Source organism: Pollicipes pollicipes, unplaced genomic scaffold, assembly GCF_011947565.3.
Source record: "Pollicipes pollicipes isolate AB1234 unplaced genomic scaffold, Ppol_2.1 Scaffold_5724;HRSCAF=6776_pilon_pilon_pilon, whole genome shotgun sequence".
NCBI classification, from domain to species: domain Eukaryota; kingdom Metazoa; phylum Arthropoda; class Thecostraca; order Pollicipedomorpha; family Pollicipedidae; genus Pollicipes; species Pollicipes pollicipes.
The window spans coordinates 48,187,247-48,203,816 of NW_023596746.1; the positions used below are offsets into that span (position 1 = coordinate 48,187,247).

General features: G+C 48.9%; 1 protein-coding gene across 1 annotated transcript in view; it reads right to left on the reverse strand.

The window, feature by feature from the left end:
* Positions 1–319: 319 nt before the first annotated feature.
* Positions 320–16,570, reverse strand: part of LOC119103129 (acetylcholine receptor subunit alpha-L1-like) — a 50,991-nt gene continuing 34,740 nt past the window's right edge. The window contains exons 6-7 of the mRNA XM_037226580.1: positions 1,865–2,463; positions 320–540 (exon numbers count right to left, since the gene is read on the reverse strand). Coding sequence (XP_037082475.1) covers positions 352–540; positions 1,865–2,463 — 788 coding nt within the window. The 3' untranslated portion in view covers positions 320–351. The remainder of the gene's footprint in view (positions 541–1,864; positions 2,464–16,570) is intronic.

Genomic DNA, 16,570 nt, shown 5'->3' on the forward strand with positions numbered 1-16,570 from the left:
CCGGGTCACGGTGTGACGGGGCGCGACGACGCGTCTGCCGCCGAGCAGCGCCACGCGGGCCCCCTGCGGCGCCTGCCTGACGTGCCGCCGCGTCCGAACGTCACTGACGTGCGTCTGCGTGACCAGTGCCGCCGCCGCCTGATCCCGCCAGCGGCGGCGCTGAGGTGCGGTCGCAGCACTGGTGCCGCCATCACTGGGCTGTGATCTCTTCAACCACGTCACTGGGACGCGTGCCGACGTCAGCAGTTCACACTGACGCCCATCGCGGACGCTTCCCCGTCAGTCACGCCGGTGTGGAGCGCGTGCGCGCGCGGCGCCGGCGACGAGCGCGAGCCGGCAGGGGCGGCCGCCTCACGCGTCGCCGAACATGTCCATCTGGTGCGCCACCTCCGACAGCTGGATGTCGATCGCCGGCGTCGTGTCGTACAGGAACGGCGACTCGCACAGGATGACGAACGTGCCGAGCAGCGAGACCACGCTGAAGATCAGCAGCAGCACGCGGTCCATGACCATGGCGATGAACGCCCAGTCCTGGTCCTCCTGCAATGGTCGGCCGGCGCGATCAATAGCGACGAGCGCGCGCTGTTGCACGGCCGGCCAGCTGCCTGCGCGTCGGCCGACTCTCACGCGCCGGCCCGACACCGGCACTGGCTTGCGCCGCCGGCCGCCCCGGGCGGCAGTGCAACCCGACGCCGTAGCCCGCCACGCGGACCCGCGAGACGCCGGCACGCTCCCCGCGGGTACGCGAGATGCCTTGTGACCGAGGCAACGCCACTGGCTACAGTAATGGGTACACTGACGAGGCGCAAACAACAAGGGCAACTGACGCGCCCTTAAAGCTCAATAACCAACGGTGGCATTAACGAGTGCAAGCAGAATCCACAGGATCTCCTGATAAGTTAAAGCCACCCACTGAACCCGACCTCTTCATCACGTGACGGCAACCAACATCACCTTATACAGATAATGGAGGAATATACCAATCCTCAGCAACGGTGGTTACTGACATTGTGGCCTTCTGAACGTCAACATAGGCAGATTAGGCCTCCGGTTCTCATGACAGATTTACGCAGATCTACATCAATCTCACATAAGTGGTAGCTTTCTCGAAATTACTACCGCCGCGTGCGCATATGGCAAATTAGCTGTACGCAGGAGCAGCAGCTCTTCTGAAAGACATTCTCTAGGGCCCCACCGGCCGTACCGCGTTTCCAGAAAGTCCAATTGCCACTCAGAGCGGACGGCGACTGTGCGGGCGTCAGACATACTAACGACTCGTATGCTTTACAGGCTGGACGGCCGTAACTTTTCGCGGTCGGCGGTCGCGGTCGACGCAGAAGGCCCGGACCGCTCTGTCGCTCGCCGTGGGCTGGAAATAGCCAGCAGGCTCGACCTGGCGGGCGGCCCACAACCGACAGCAGAGAGCTGCTCCGCTCACCCAGTCATGCGTCAAGGTGTTCGGTCAGCGCGCCTGTGTCTGCGAAACGGACGCGAGCTATCTAGAAATGCTGTCGTGACCGCTGCCAGTGGGTCGAGCAGCGCTCAGTCAGCACCGCTTCATTATTTCTCTCCGTGCGCAGAACCGACCGACGGCCCTAAGTTTCGCTCAGAGACAGAAGCTGCTTGTGCACATGCAGTCTTGTGCACTTCGGAACGTGCTCATGCAGATTACTTTGATGTCGACGGAGACACTTATGAACATTGCTTTCAAGCAGTGGGAAAAAAGACCATAAAATCCAAACACGATGTCCACATCTGCGTACACTCGGCACGCCGCATGTCAGAGTCACTAATTAAGCCGATACAGCCATCGGTGGAGCTTAGGAGGCCGGCCTTTAAGCGTGAAAATGGCCATCAGTCTTACCTCGTCGTACTGATCCTGGATTTTCCAGCAATGGTGCACGAATTTGACGTTCTGAATAGCCCGCTCAATCTCAAACGGGTACTTCTTTTCGTCATCGAAGTAGTTGAGCGCATGCAGTCGAACGCCCTCATCCAGGTCCGTGGGCGCCCGCTGGTAGCCGTGGAAGCCGTTGGGCTTGATCTCGAACGGGGACGTGGTGGACGACTCCTCGGGCACCTTCATCAGGACGAATGGCGGCAGCTTGTGGATGAAGAAGCGGCGCACCCATGGCGCCATCTTGTGCGTGGACGGCTTGCGGTAATGGATGTTGAGAATGACGATCGTGGAAATGACAGAGATGCTGACCAGAATCATGGTGAAGAGCAGGTACTTTCCGAGTAGCGGCACGGCCAGCGAGGTGGACGGCATGATCTCCGATATGAGCAGGAAGAACATGGTCTGCGAGAGCAGGATGGTGATGCAGAGGGCGACCTTCTCGCCGGAGTCGGCCGGCAGGTAGAACACGAGCACCGACAGGTACGAGAGCCCCACGCACGGGATGATGAGGTTCACGGTGTAGAACAACGTCTTCCGGCGAAGGGTCATGTTAAAATAGATATCTGCAACAGAGAAAAAAACTCGTCATTTCTTATGGGTTTGCTGACGCGTACACTAGCGGCGTACAAGGCTCTGTTGAATGCATCGTAAAAGGCAAAGAATCGTACCGCACTGCATCCACACTTCAATGTACAGATTGGGGGGGGGGGGGAAATTCCCACAACTACTTTCTGCTGTCATGAGCTTGGCAAACGAAGATACTCTGATGCCCATGGTGTCTGCGCACAATACATATAGCGCACAAAATACCCATGGCTGATGTCTATGGCTGGAACATTAGCTAGCATTGGGATTGGCATGCCTTGGCCTGCCAAAGCATGCAAACTTCAGTCGCAGAGGTCAATGACCTTGTAAAAGTTTTTTGTTTGTGTTGACTTCGTAGTATCGGAGAACCGCTGATATTTTGGAGGCTTATTGGTTACCACCCACTGGACTACGAGTGTGTGTAGACTATGCAGCTATCCTTCTTGACGCGACCCGTCTCGGTTTAGACAGGGTAGGTCGCAGCCGGTTGTCACACAGTAGGTTACAGCATTTGCTTTCGGTTTTGGGAAAGATGGCTTTGTGACTTCTCAATACGTGCTGCTGCGCCTATGTGGCGGATAGTGCTGTTTTTGCGTAATTATTCATAAGCATTATGTCCGCTTACCCATAAAGCTGTTCTCACGTCTCTACCCGTTTATTTTGCCTGAATCTAGCATCAATAATTGAAAAGCCCTGAAACGAGTAGATCCACGGTCCGTCAACCTCTCCCTTTTTCTCCTCCAGGTGCAACATAATCCATACACAATCCTTTTTGCGTTGTCGCGGAAACGCTGTTCCTGATCGAATTACCTACGCCCAATTGTTTCCAAAATACTGTTGCACAATTCTTAAAGAATACGTGCTACTTGTAGCTGGAGATTTATTGGTGGTAGTGCATATGAAGAGATAATATAAAGAGAAGAGAGAGCCCGTCCAAAGCATCGCTAGCTGGGCCCGACCCAGGCGCTTAGCTCCACATTTTCCGCATCGTTGACGTTAAGACCCGCTCAGCCTGCTGTCTCGCCATTGACAATGCCACGGATGTTAGGCTACGCGAAAGGTCATTGCACTGCCCATCTACCAACCGCCGAGAATAGCTGCGCAATAACTTAAATGTATAGAGTGGACGAGCTATATTGAGCGTCTTGCGGAAACATCGAAAAGTCAGGCGGCCCTGGATCTACTGCATGCACCCCTACCCCTCCCCTGTGCGCCGCGATGGGGAACCCGACTGACCCGACCCGAGGCAAGCGGCGGACGGCCGCTGCGGCGCCACTTCCACCTCAGTCAGGACGGACACCCACCTCGCCCAGGACGCACGATAGCCGCGGCACCGCTCCCACCTCACTCATTACTGACGCCCACCTCACCCAGGGCGGACGGCGCCGGCCACCGAGGTCAGGAAGACGGCTAGAGCGGTAAGTTTACGTCCGAGCCGAGAAAGAGTAGCAAACCAGCTTCACAACTGCCGCTTGTGGCTCTGAAACGACTAGTGTCCTTGGCGCTGCTATTACGTCGACCTTTCCAGCAGCGCTTATTTGAGATAAAACTCCACATTCGGGTCATTCCTGCAGACACGCCCTCATGTTAATCGAGCCGCCTGACTTCTCTGTGTGCTCTCTACACCAATGATAAATATACCCTCGGCTGTCCAGACCGAGAAACTGTGTCCTTTGTTAGATCGGGGTCATGGAGCACGTGCGATCGATATAATGCGGCGAATGGTCAGGCTGCGGTGCAAAACAGACGCATGTATGTTTTGCAAAAACACGCAGCAAAAACGTTCGCTGTGGCGAAAGACAGAAGTGTTGGGAGCCCGGTCGTCCAAAGGAAAAACAAAACTGCTTTCAATGCACACGAATGTAAGGCGACCGGGGCTTCTTTTAAATCGAAAAATGCGGATGCCGTATATGCCGTACACTGATGAACCTAACCTACAAATAATCTCGTTGTTTATCTCGGCGCGCGAGCGAGCGAAACATGCAAAACGACTCATTTGTTACTGCATATATTTTTTCGCGTATGCGTTTCCAGGCAGCCATCGTAAAGAGTGTGAGCAATAGTGCTGACGGATCGCGGCTGGTTTGTCATGTTTCACCACACTTGCGGCGCTCAAGCGACGTATTGAAAAACAAAACGCGAGGTTCGACTTCGGCATCACGTCATTTGTGTTCTTCTTCGTGTTTGTTGTGGTGGTGTTGATCTAATGAATCGGTAATGTCTGTTTAAGCTGGTTTTATAATCCGTAAGTTTTGGGTGTTGTTGGCTAGACTTGGTCTGTCTTTTAGACAATCATTATGTTTCGTAACACATTTATAACAGCAGAGTGTACGACCACACGGAAGTCCCAAGCCCATTCGCAGTAGTTTTCTTTGTGCGAAAAAGAAGCTTGGGGATTATTAAAGAAATGGTAAATGGGCCTTCCATCACGATGATGTATACTTTTAATGTCAACTGTCATCAAACAATATAATGGAATATGCTGACATTTTGATCAAAAGGTGGCTTTGTGTTGGCCGGCTAGCAAATTTGACAAATCAGTGTGCGAAGGCCAGTGGCTGAAGGTGACGCATAGGTGTATGAACCAAGGTCATTATAACACAGAATGTCCGCGGCCAGTCTGAAAAAAATCCTGTGCATTGGACACCTACAAAAAACATGTGCGCTCATCTTCACACTCGTGTGTAGAGCCCTGGCCAGGCCACCTTGCACTGATTTTTCAAATCATTTGGATGCAAAAAATGTATGGGGTACGTTTGTCTAAAATTACCTTTGCAACATCACAATTTCTTGAAACACAATGCTCGTGACATCACTTACCTATTTGTGACTTAGACCCAGCCACTGACTGGTAAACAGAAAAATGAGAAATTTACCAGGTCTGTGCGGACCTCGGCAATAGAGCGATACTAACATACACAATCATTCCAGCTCTTACCTTCTGACACCTGATACCCGGTACAAAAAGTTTATGACTACATGAGATACAGAAGCCAAAAGGAATCGGTGATCACAACCGGGCGCGCAGTTAGAAATACACGTCCTAAATACACGTCCTACGTCATTAGTGTAGTCCATTGGGCTCCTACATCCTAACGTCCGATAGCCGGCGTGTTCAAAGGTCTGCCCGAAGGAAGACGGCTAGGCTGCAAGGTTTCGAAGACCCGACCCTTAAGGTTTCCAGGTGATTTGCTGCAGAACAGCATTACTCAAAACATTAGTACTCAAGTAACTGTTCCGTCGTACGTGTACCCACCTTAGCCGCACTACGTTTTGCAAAGAATACTTGCGGTGGGTGCTTATGAGACGTCTGAACGTGTTGATATCTCAAACGTCTCGGACTCCACAGTCAGAAAGTCAGTACCACAGTAAAAAAGTACCACAGTCAGAAGCAATTGGAGACTTCACGTATTCGGGGTCTTAGAACTGAAAGATCAACCTAACAGTTACAAAAAAGACCATGCTGTAATAGCTAGTCAACATCAAGTCAGCCGTAATAAAGTCAGTTGTCTCTGTAGATTGAACAATTTTGGGAGGAGAAAATTACCTCCTTCCAATGAAATACGCCGATTTTTAAATAAGTGGACTTCAGTAGGACGACGTGATACGCCATCTGCACGGTTTGCCACACGGAGGGCGCAGGCCAGCCTCGTCATGGAGCTGACGCCACGGCCGTCTGGGGAGGCCACCGAAATGTCAGCTTTCAGCTTCCCACGGAAAACGCACGGGACCGAACCGATGACGACAGCGATGATGATGACTTCGTGGATCTTCCGTAACGTCAGACCGGCAGACCTTTCGGCGCCCGCGGTGGTCTCTGCGGGGCCTCCCGTCTGGCTGCGGGGCCAGACGGGGAGGCCCCGCAGCCTCCCCATCTGTGGCTAACGCAACGGTCGGTGCACGCAGCATCCCGTCGGATCTCCTAAGCAAGATGCAGGAGTCCATTCTTCAGGATCTGGACGATCACCCTGAGCGAGGCCCGACATGAGGGAAGGCGCTGTCGGCTTTCAGAGTAGGGGAGGCGCTGTCGACATTCAGAGCGGACTGGTGCGCCGCCACGTCCTCCGTTGTCCGCCAGAGCCAGCTCCACGCCCAGCGTAAACTACGTCAGGGGAAAAGCGCGTCCACCATTCCCGTCCTCCGGTTGGAGAGGCGGAGGAGCTGTCCATTTCGTGGACGTCAGTGTTGCTTGCCGGTGGTCCTCTGAAGGACGGAGGGGGTGACCACCCCTACCTGCGGGATCTGAGACAATGTCGTGCTGCAGCGCCGCGCACCCTGCAGGACTGCGTGGAGCAAAACGGAGTGCTGAGGCGCTGAACATGTCATGTCAAGTTGATGCTAGGAAACGGCGAGTTTCATAGTTAAGTAAACAGAGGACACACTATAGAAATGTGCTTATGCAGGTTGTTTTCTCTCATTTCAGTGCTTTGGTCCAGTGCTTTGTTGCATGTACATCAGGTGCCCTCTTGCAGAACCGTCCGGGCCTTTCAGTATTTTGCTCTAGCTACAGGCTAGCGGGCCTTTGCCGTCTGAGGTCGTTCTAATCGTTCCAAATACAGAGTTTGAGGTGATGGCACGCACTGGGGTCGAAATGTGTTTGGGGAAGTATGCAAGATACCTTGTGTTTGCATAGTACTGAAGAGTGGAGGTGATGTGTGCCATAACCTACGATGCCTGTAATGGTGCACACAGCCGCTCACCACACGCCGGTCCCGATTGCCGGCCCGGCTCGGGCTGCTGCTGTGAGCGAGGCTGGGAGGGAGTCCGGTTTAACGTTGTGCAGTATTCGTACCGTGTGTGGCTGCGAAGGCGGGGATGGCCTGATGTCATGACGTGTGGTGTTTGATGATGTATCTGATGGCTTGATGATGTGTTTGCCTGAGGACAGGAAACTGTACACCGCACTTGATGCAGTCTCCTTTGTGACAGTATACATCGCTTGTACAGAATGTGAATTTTGTTTTATTGAGTTTGTGAGAAGTCTTTTTGGGCGGAATGAGTTATGTCTGGTTTAGATGGACTGCGTTGTGTCTGTTAAGGTTGTTCTGTCGCTATGAACACGCTTGCATGACATGTGAAAGCTGATGATCTCGTTCATATCAGTCTCCGAATGTTTAGCCGGCATTTGCGTGCTACCGGACCATCGGAATGAGAAATGACGTCGGATACAGTGCACCGTCTCATTTATTGATTAGGTCTTTCTAAGAGGACAGCTAACGGGGATATAAAAAAAGAACGTAGGTGGCTACTGGCATAGTACGAGACCTGTCCACTCCAATCCAGTTGTCATGCAATGGATATCCTCGTGGGGCCAGCCGAGATCCCAGTTTTACGTCCACCTTTATATAAGTTACAACGTGAAACACACTAGAAATGCAGATCATTTGTACGATTAACATGGGTGAATTCCGTTGCCTTCAAAACTGATATTCACGACTGTGTGTGGTGACTAATGATTTTCGAGAGCATACACCCCCATTAGAGGTTTAGTTTCGCCGCATTGCTAACGCGTGCTGAGTAGCCGTTTGGATACCCTTCGCTAGCGCGGGAGTCGATTTGACCCCCCCCCCCCCCGAGATCTCAAGAACTAAGAGAGCTAGAAACACCAAATGCGTAGGGTGTGGTGACCTGTACGTGAGCTTACGTAGATCAAAGTTTAAAGTTCCTAAGCCATCTTTGTGTCAAATGAGGTCAAACAAGGTTAGGTCTAGGTAGGTCCGGGTAGGTCTTCAAATGACCTCTGGAAGTTATATGTGTTCTGAGTAAAGGGGTACATGCTCATTTAAGGTCAGTGATTTTGTTTGACCTTTTGAAGGTCATGGTGATCAAAATCATGCAAGACTGCTTTGAGTTTGGATTTGAATAAGTGACAAAGACTACGCTAGGCAGTATTTCCCTGAAAACATGATGTCGACCTTGGTCATTTTAGGTCGGTGACCTATTCTGATCTTTAAAAAGTCCATGGGAGGTGTATAATGCGTTTCCCGTTGTTCATAAATTCAAAATGAGGACCAGAAACTACTCCATACAGCAAGCGTTAAAGTAATAAAACAGGTTTGTTTTGACCTTGGTCTGACCTTCAAAACTGACCGTAGGTCAATTCGATTCGTTCATTCAATTGTTGTGTTGCCTAAGAAAGTATCTCAGAGATGTATGGCTTCGTCTTACACTCCACTATTGGATCAGATTGAACGATTGCTCAGAAATTGCCTTCGCTGAAACCATGGCCTGATTTTGACCTGCCGTAGGCCAGTGGCCTTACAAGGTACATCTATTTTTTATTACAGACGATCCACTATTCAATTGTCTACAACTAGCGGCTACACCGCGCCGTTCAGAAACCATTTCGGAAAAACCTCCGGGGTCAATTTGACGTCCGCCCCCCCCCCCCCCCCGAGTGCGTGTTAAGGGAAAAGGTGAGGACGCGATCGATTAGCCTGGGATACCGCGAACAGAACGAATTCTAAATGAGCTAGATGGAGGTAATTGAGCCCAAATGTAGTTCCCAACGCCCATTCTCTCCTTATGAGGAATTTATTGCTTTGTTATATCAAATAGTAGGGTAAGTTTGGGTTCATATACCTTCATGTTTTTCTTTGGTATCTGAGAGCTGTGCGGCAAAAGCGAACCAGAAATTGGGAATAATTATGAAGATATTGCATTTTTCAAGATCTTTCAAGGATGCCTGCATTCCGCGGGATTTTCATTAGCATGATGTGTTATTTCGTAGGGATCCATATCAATATGGGAGAGCAAGGCGGAAGTGGGAGGAGAAGGAGCGGACGTAGTGTATGCACGTGGGCTCAGCTGCGATTTGTTGGAGAGCGGCCGATAAGTCGAGGCCCTCAACGAACTACGATCTTAAGCCCCTAGACTACGTAACGTTCTGATAACCAATAAACGGTTCTGTGTGACGCCCAAGCAACTTATAAGAAATGCATAGAAACGGTAGAGAGAGAGACAAACACTAAATATTTGGGAAAGTTTCGTTGTGTTTCCAGCATTTCCATCAAACACATGTTCGACAATATAGTTTCTAAGGAGCTGAGCTTTCATGCCCTAAGGCACCGTTTCTCGTTCTTGAAAGATAGTTGTGGAGCCACATCAAAATATGAATGTATATACAAAACGATATTCTGAATATATTTCTCGTTATCTTTAATACTTCGTAAGGCAATACTTTTTGCCAGAACATCAATAGCTGGACAATTTCGGTCAGCATTATTTCCAACACTGCTGACAGCGGTTCCAAGGAAACACGTACACGAAAAAATATGCTGTGCTGCTAGCCGTTTTCGCCACGGATACGGTACAAAACTAAAAAGACATTTTAAAAAGTTTTCAGAGTTTATGTTCTAACCAAATGCCTTTTATCAGCTATTTTTTTGCCAGAAAAGCTTCGAAAAGATTTAGACCATGTTCGTAAGGACGCATTATTTGATAAAAGTGCGGCTGGCTGGCTATGAGCAGGATCAGGAATGATGTCAAATCTCCTCCAACCAAAACTCTTCAAAACTTATTAAAAACACTCGGTGGTATCTCTGACGCAGAAGCGATAACACAAACTAATATAGCCTCGTGGTGCTCCTGTTCAGAGGCATGCGGTACTACTTACAGTACTTGTAGACCTTGTTTACATTCCTTACAGAACTTACGTGACTTGCATACCTTTACATGATCTAAGATGAATAGTCTTTGAATAAAATTATCTTTAAAGCCTGCCTTGCCGCACATAGCACCGATGTACACAATAATAAGGTGGCTGGTATCCGACGCCCTCGACCGATGCACCATGCTGATTGCCAGGTATAGTATTTTCTAGATTCTGGGTGAACTAAAGGCAAGGGCTGAAAAATGTCTATCAAGAGTCCCGTTTAATACAACAAACTTCTTTTACGTTGGATACATGTGGCTTACCTGTTGCGTGTGGATAAAATTGCAGGGCTTTCCCTTGACAGGGTGTTGAGTATATGTCAAACCTTCATAAAAGCATGTAATTTTTTTAAAAAATGTTCACTGGATTAATTCATCGTGAAGACGGCTACTCTTGGATTCTTCATACGAATTGTATCGTCATGCCAATTGCGGTGCGACATCTAGACCCTCCAACCCGACGGAGGAGGACTGAATCGACGATCTCAGTTGTTTCCTGGCTATCCTGGATTAGGGTCAGGGCCATAGAAGCGTATCACCCATCCAGGGTAAAGCCTTGCCAGAACTGCGGCGCGGGCCTTTGCAAGCAGACTCTGCGAAATTGACGGGGTTATGATGATCAGCCGCAGCTTTCCACGAACATATGAAACAGAATGCAGCGAACCGTCATCCTAACGTCTCACAAAGCTCTTGTGTTGCGCTCATGTAAAGGCTGAAGTAAATCTAGCAGGCCTAGGACACGAGACGAGCTACTTCCTGGTGTGTTCAGTCATTAATTCAGCATAACAAATTTGAGCTTATTAAAACTCATACAAGTCTGTCAGAGACCTACCAGTCTCATCTGTCGTAGCGCAGTGCTACAAACATATTCATTTTCTTATCATCAGCGCGCAACTGGTGCGCACACTCAAATAAAACGTGACAACCTGATTGGACCCTGACACCCCCAGTGCGACGGCCTTATGTCGGCGCATGCGCACGCCGCCAGGTTCGTGTGACGCCGAGGTGTGTCGCGGACACTTGTTTCAGCGTCGAGGGCAGGTGCAGAGGCCCTCGACCCTTCGTCCAAGCGCACACTTGTCCCAACAGCCAGAGACGGCAGGCTCGGCGCTCATATAGGCCAGGGCAGACATGAGATCAATATGCAGCTGAAGTGAGCCTGGCTCGGGGAACCGTCAGCATGACCTCGCCCCTCAGTTGTCACCAAGAGTATGCACGTTTCCAGCTAAAGCGGGGTCGACCCTGATACCCGGGGACCAATCAGCTCGCGATCAGCCGAGGAGGCGAGCGAGCCCTCAGTGCCGCGTCCTCAGAATGGCGTTTTCAAGTAACTTTGCCGCTTACAGTATTTGCTTGAGGGGCGTTGAGCTCAGATGCATGCAGCCACAGTCTGTTCGGGGAACACTGAGCCTTTCATCCGAGTGCAGCTCTAACCATTGGGCGATGGGACTAAGTGAGTATCGATTGGACACACTCTGACTAGCTCTTTTTTAAGGCTGTATCGTGGGGTACCTCGAAGCCTTTCCCGGTGACAACAGACTTAAGAGGCGCAAAAGCTTCTAGCGGCTTCTTACTGCAACTCTTCGGCCCTTTTCAACCTACAATTGGCTAAAACCTTTTGACATATGTTTTTGCCCGTACGTTTATCACGTCTGAAGTGCGGTTTCCTACAGAGCATGCAGGCTCCCACCACCACCACCACCGTTCATGAAATGAAGCAGGGCAATAGCAAGACCAGAGCCAGCGTAAACATATCTCGGAAACGAACACGGTTTATCCGGTCATACCTTTCACAAATTGAGCCAAGAGGCAAATTGCAACATTGCCAGCCAATAGAAGTAACTAAACAACACCACTTCGCCTCTACCAAGATTCATTTGATGGTGAAATAGGAAGAAAGAACAGAGAGGAGTCGAGTCTGGCCACAGCGTGGAACTGAAATTAAATACTGGCGTGTGCCATCGGCTGTTTCTCCGTAAGCACTAAACGACAGTAAACGAGTCAACTGTAGTCATCACAACGACGTAAGAGAACGTGAAAATGTAAGAATACTAGACTTGGATAAATTCTTCCACATGGCAATTTGTACGTGGTTTCTGGGCCACATTAGCATTTTCTCTTTTCATGGCATTGTCGAGTCCTACTGGAGCCGGCGGAAGTGGTTTTTGGACTGAACATGTTTGCTGGAAACATGAACGGGATCGAGGCACACGTTTAGTGGAGCCCAGCTTTTATCAAGAGACAGCCCAGTCATCCTGTCAACTTAAGCATTTGTCAGAGGCCTTTTTGTAAGAAGGATCGCTTCACGTTAACAAAACTTTTAACCAAGTTTAAGCATAGATTGCCAACTTTTTCAATCGCCCGCGCTGACGTCCATTACTGCTTGGTGGCGTGGTGCTTCCCGGGTAAGTTTTCAGCGTGACAAAGGCGCACTCGCCTTTTTAGTGTAGGCAATCATCCAAGAACAAGCGATCAGGAGTGCCTCCCTTGTTCAGCCGCGGCAAAGGTGATTAACTGCGGTATTAGAGACTCACAGACGCAAAGCCTCGTCACACCCTGCCAAGAAAGACGGAATTATCTAATTAACGGAGGAAGTGTACAGGCACATCCATCAACACCTTGAATTCACACTTTGTTGGATATTCATAGCTATGAATTGCCGGTGATGTTACATAGCTATAAAGATACAGTTAAAATCAGTGAGTGCGAATGCTGACGGCTGGCAGCCCGCCCATGCTACCGCAAAATATGCTAACTACAATGTTTTTGTCTTTATAAATACGCTGAACAGCCCAACACCGGCATTGGTTGAGCTACGCCCCAAGATTCAACAGAGCAAGTATCCGTCACACACTGTTTGGTGGCGTGATGCGTGACTTACCAAGCACACGCACACACACACACACACACACACACACACACACACACACACACACACACACACACACACACACACACACACACACACACACACACACACACACACACACACACACACACACACACACACACACACACACACACACACACACACACACACACACACACACAACACACACACACACACACACACACACACACACACACACACACACACACACACACACACACACACACACACACACACACACACACACACACACGCACATACAAAGAAATGCAAGCCCACACGCAAATGCCCACGGACGCATATACGTATACATAAACATATTTGCACGGATGCTTACCAAGCACACGCACACACAAACACACAACACACACCAACACCCGAACATAATTTACTTCGTTTCATTTCCGCAACCTAAATCATTCTAATCCTTGTTTGAGCACTTTTGCAGTGCCAGGTGCTCCCAGCTGTCTCATGCACTTGAGAAAAAGAGCTTATGCAAATATCTATCTTGACTTGGTTGCGCAATGAGCCAAGCTAATTTCGGCGTATTACCGTGCAGAAAGAAGCGGGACCGATATTCACGCTTAAATGAACATGCTGTCTTCATGGCTTGCGCGTGTCTGCACGTCTACTGCGTACCGTATGAGATGGCTTAGTCGTCGGCCACTGACTGAAAACTGGCACTTCGTGAGGTAAAGCTCTTTTATTATGAATGCCTTAATACGCGCCCGGGTGGCCGGCTAGACACCCTTCGCTCGGGTGCGGGCGTTAATTTGACACCCCTGAGATCTTGGGAACTAAGAAAGCTAGAGACAATAAATTTACAGAGTGGGTTGACCTGTACATGAACTCACGTAGGTCAAAGTTTCAGGTTCCTAGGTTATGACCTTCGGATAAAAAAAATGTCAACCATGTCAAGTTCCAGGTTGGTCTCCAAAGTGCCCCAAAAACCTAGATAACCGTTTCGGAGCAAAAGGTCACATGCTCATTTGAGGTCAGTGACCTTGTTTGATCTTTTGAAGGTCAAGGTGACCAAAATCATATAAGACTGCTTTGTGTGTTACATTTGACAAAGTGACAAAGATTACGCTAGGCAGTATGTTCCTAAAACAAAATGTTGACCCGGGTCATTTAAGGTTAGTGACCTATTCTGACATCCAAAAAGTCCATGGGAGATGTATGATGCGGTTCCTGCTATCAATAAATTCGAAATGAGCACCAGAAACTATCCTATACAGCAAGCCCTAGGGAAACAAAACGAGTTGGTTTTGACCTTGGTGTGACTTTTATGCCTGACCTTATCTCAACATAATTTGCTCATTCAATTTTTGTGTTGTCTAAGGAAGCATCTCAGAGATGTATGGCTTCGTCTAGCACTCCGTTGTTGCATGAGATTGAACGATTCCCTAAAAATTGACTTCGCTGAAACCATGGCCCGACTTTGACCTGCCACAGGTCAGTGACCTTAGAAGGTACATCTAATTTTGATGCCAAACGATCCACTATTCAATTGTCTACATCTACACAAAATTTGGTGCGGCTACGCCGCGTTATTCGAAACCATTCTGGAAAAACTTCGGGGGGGGGGAGTCGATTCGACCCCCACCCGATCGCGTGTTAAAAAGCAAATAATTGTATTTGTCGTCCTGCACATGCCGTCACGTTTCAACCAATCACGTTGAAGCGCGAGGCCGCTGCGACCATCCTCCATGACACTTATCAGCCAACTGGATTGTTTCTCGCTACTGAATTTCATCATGGCGTATGACTCAATACTTGAAATATACTCCAAAAATAAGCATACGACTAACTGCTTCTCAGCCAAGGCACCAGAGCTTTTTGGGATGGATTAGGAGCTTGGATCGAGGATCAGGACCAAGGATCAGGAGCTTGTCAGCAAAGGCCCAATGTCTCTCGGCTCTACAAACCAGCGACCTTACTTCAGACACTCCATGTAAATGGGAAACTTTTTATCGGCGACCGCATGGAGGTTAAAAGAAATCCGTTTCTGAACTATGGAAATAACTTTGGAATTGTACAAGGCAGATCCACCAAACTTTCAGTACCTGACAAACGACCAACTTCAAAAATGATAGAGAGAACAATCTTTCGATGTCAGTTCATATCGTTGGAATATGCAGTCAACGATGAAGGCCAACACGACAATTTTTGCCGTCACAGGCAACAATTTCAGTTTTCATTCTTCCATTGCTCTGATTTGGTTCACTGATAGATTGGACTGCTTGCAAGCCATGGTCAGTGAAACTCTTACGGCTTACACCACATCATCATCAGAGGTGGTGTGAGAACAGCTTGTAAATAATAAACTAAGGTGATTTGTGACGTCCTTTTTTGATAAGTAAGTCAGCAGAATTGGCACACCTCAAAACCGATGCCTGCCATACACCAAGTGCACCGGAAGACCTCAATTAAAGATCCAAAATGGTGAGCTAGCATGACCTTGACCTGACGCGGCCTTGGCATTTGTTAAGTGCAAGCACACGCTCGTTTCTTTGGTGCCAGTTATAAAGCTATGCAATGAATGTTATAGGAGAAAGACGGCCTTGAGGTCGAACCTTTCGCTGATGTCAGACCTTTCACGTGATCTATGACATCATAAATAACGTGAAAGCCAACTCAGTAGTTCCTGGGTAAGAGCAGCTGGCTAAAGACTTCGTTTTAACTTATTTCGCCCGGTGATTATATCCTTAGAGATCAGGGAAAAAAATATGATTTCCCGGACCGTCGTCGGTGGCAAAATCCCGCAGGTTGTACAAGGTCTATCCAAATGCACTGAACACACCCCATATCGCTTATTCCATCACAGACTAATTTGTAATGCTTCAGAAAGCTCTAAGATGATTGGGTCCATATTTTTGCGAAAACTGTCCGCGTTGTCAGCTCATGATACCAAAACTGTCAGAAATCCGAATCTATGTCCCTGCACCACGGTTCAGAGATGTGTCTTAGCCCATGTCAGATCGAAGCTAGAGATGATGCACGTGGATGAAATCGGACATCGACCTGGACATGAATATCACTAATGGTGTTTACCCGCACACCAAGTACTTGCATGGCACAGGACCACACACCCAGCGCCCTGAATGATATATAACGGTACAAATGGCGTCTTACGTTTGCACAATGCGGGAAATTGCAACGTGGCTCGGGCCAAAATCGGGACTTAACATCCAGTGGCCACACATGCCTCGGGTAACAGACACGAAATCTGCTGGCGGCTGCTCGGAACACGATCAAATTGGAGACTCACACAAGCAAGAGATACAAGTATGGACATCAGGTGTGTAGCTTTCTGAAATCGGTCGAGGGCTGAGCCGATAAGGTTGAGCTAAATTTACCACAAAACCCTATTTCTTTTCTGATTTTTGCTCCTTTGATTCTCCACACAGATGTTAAAATTCGAAAGGTAATTTTTCCTCGCCAAAGCTGCTTTGCTGGTGTGAAACGCTTTAAATGGGAGGTTATTCGAATAAAAAAACCTAAGTGATTTCAGGCCATTTTATAAACGCAATAGTGATTCG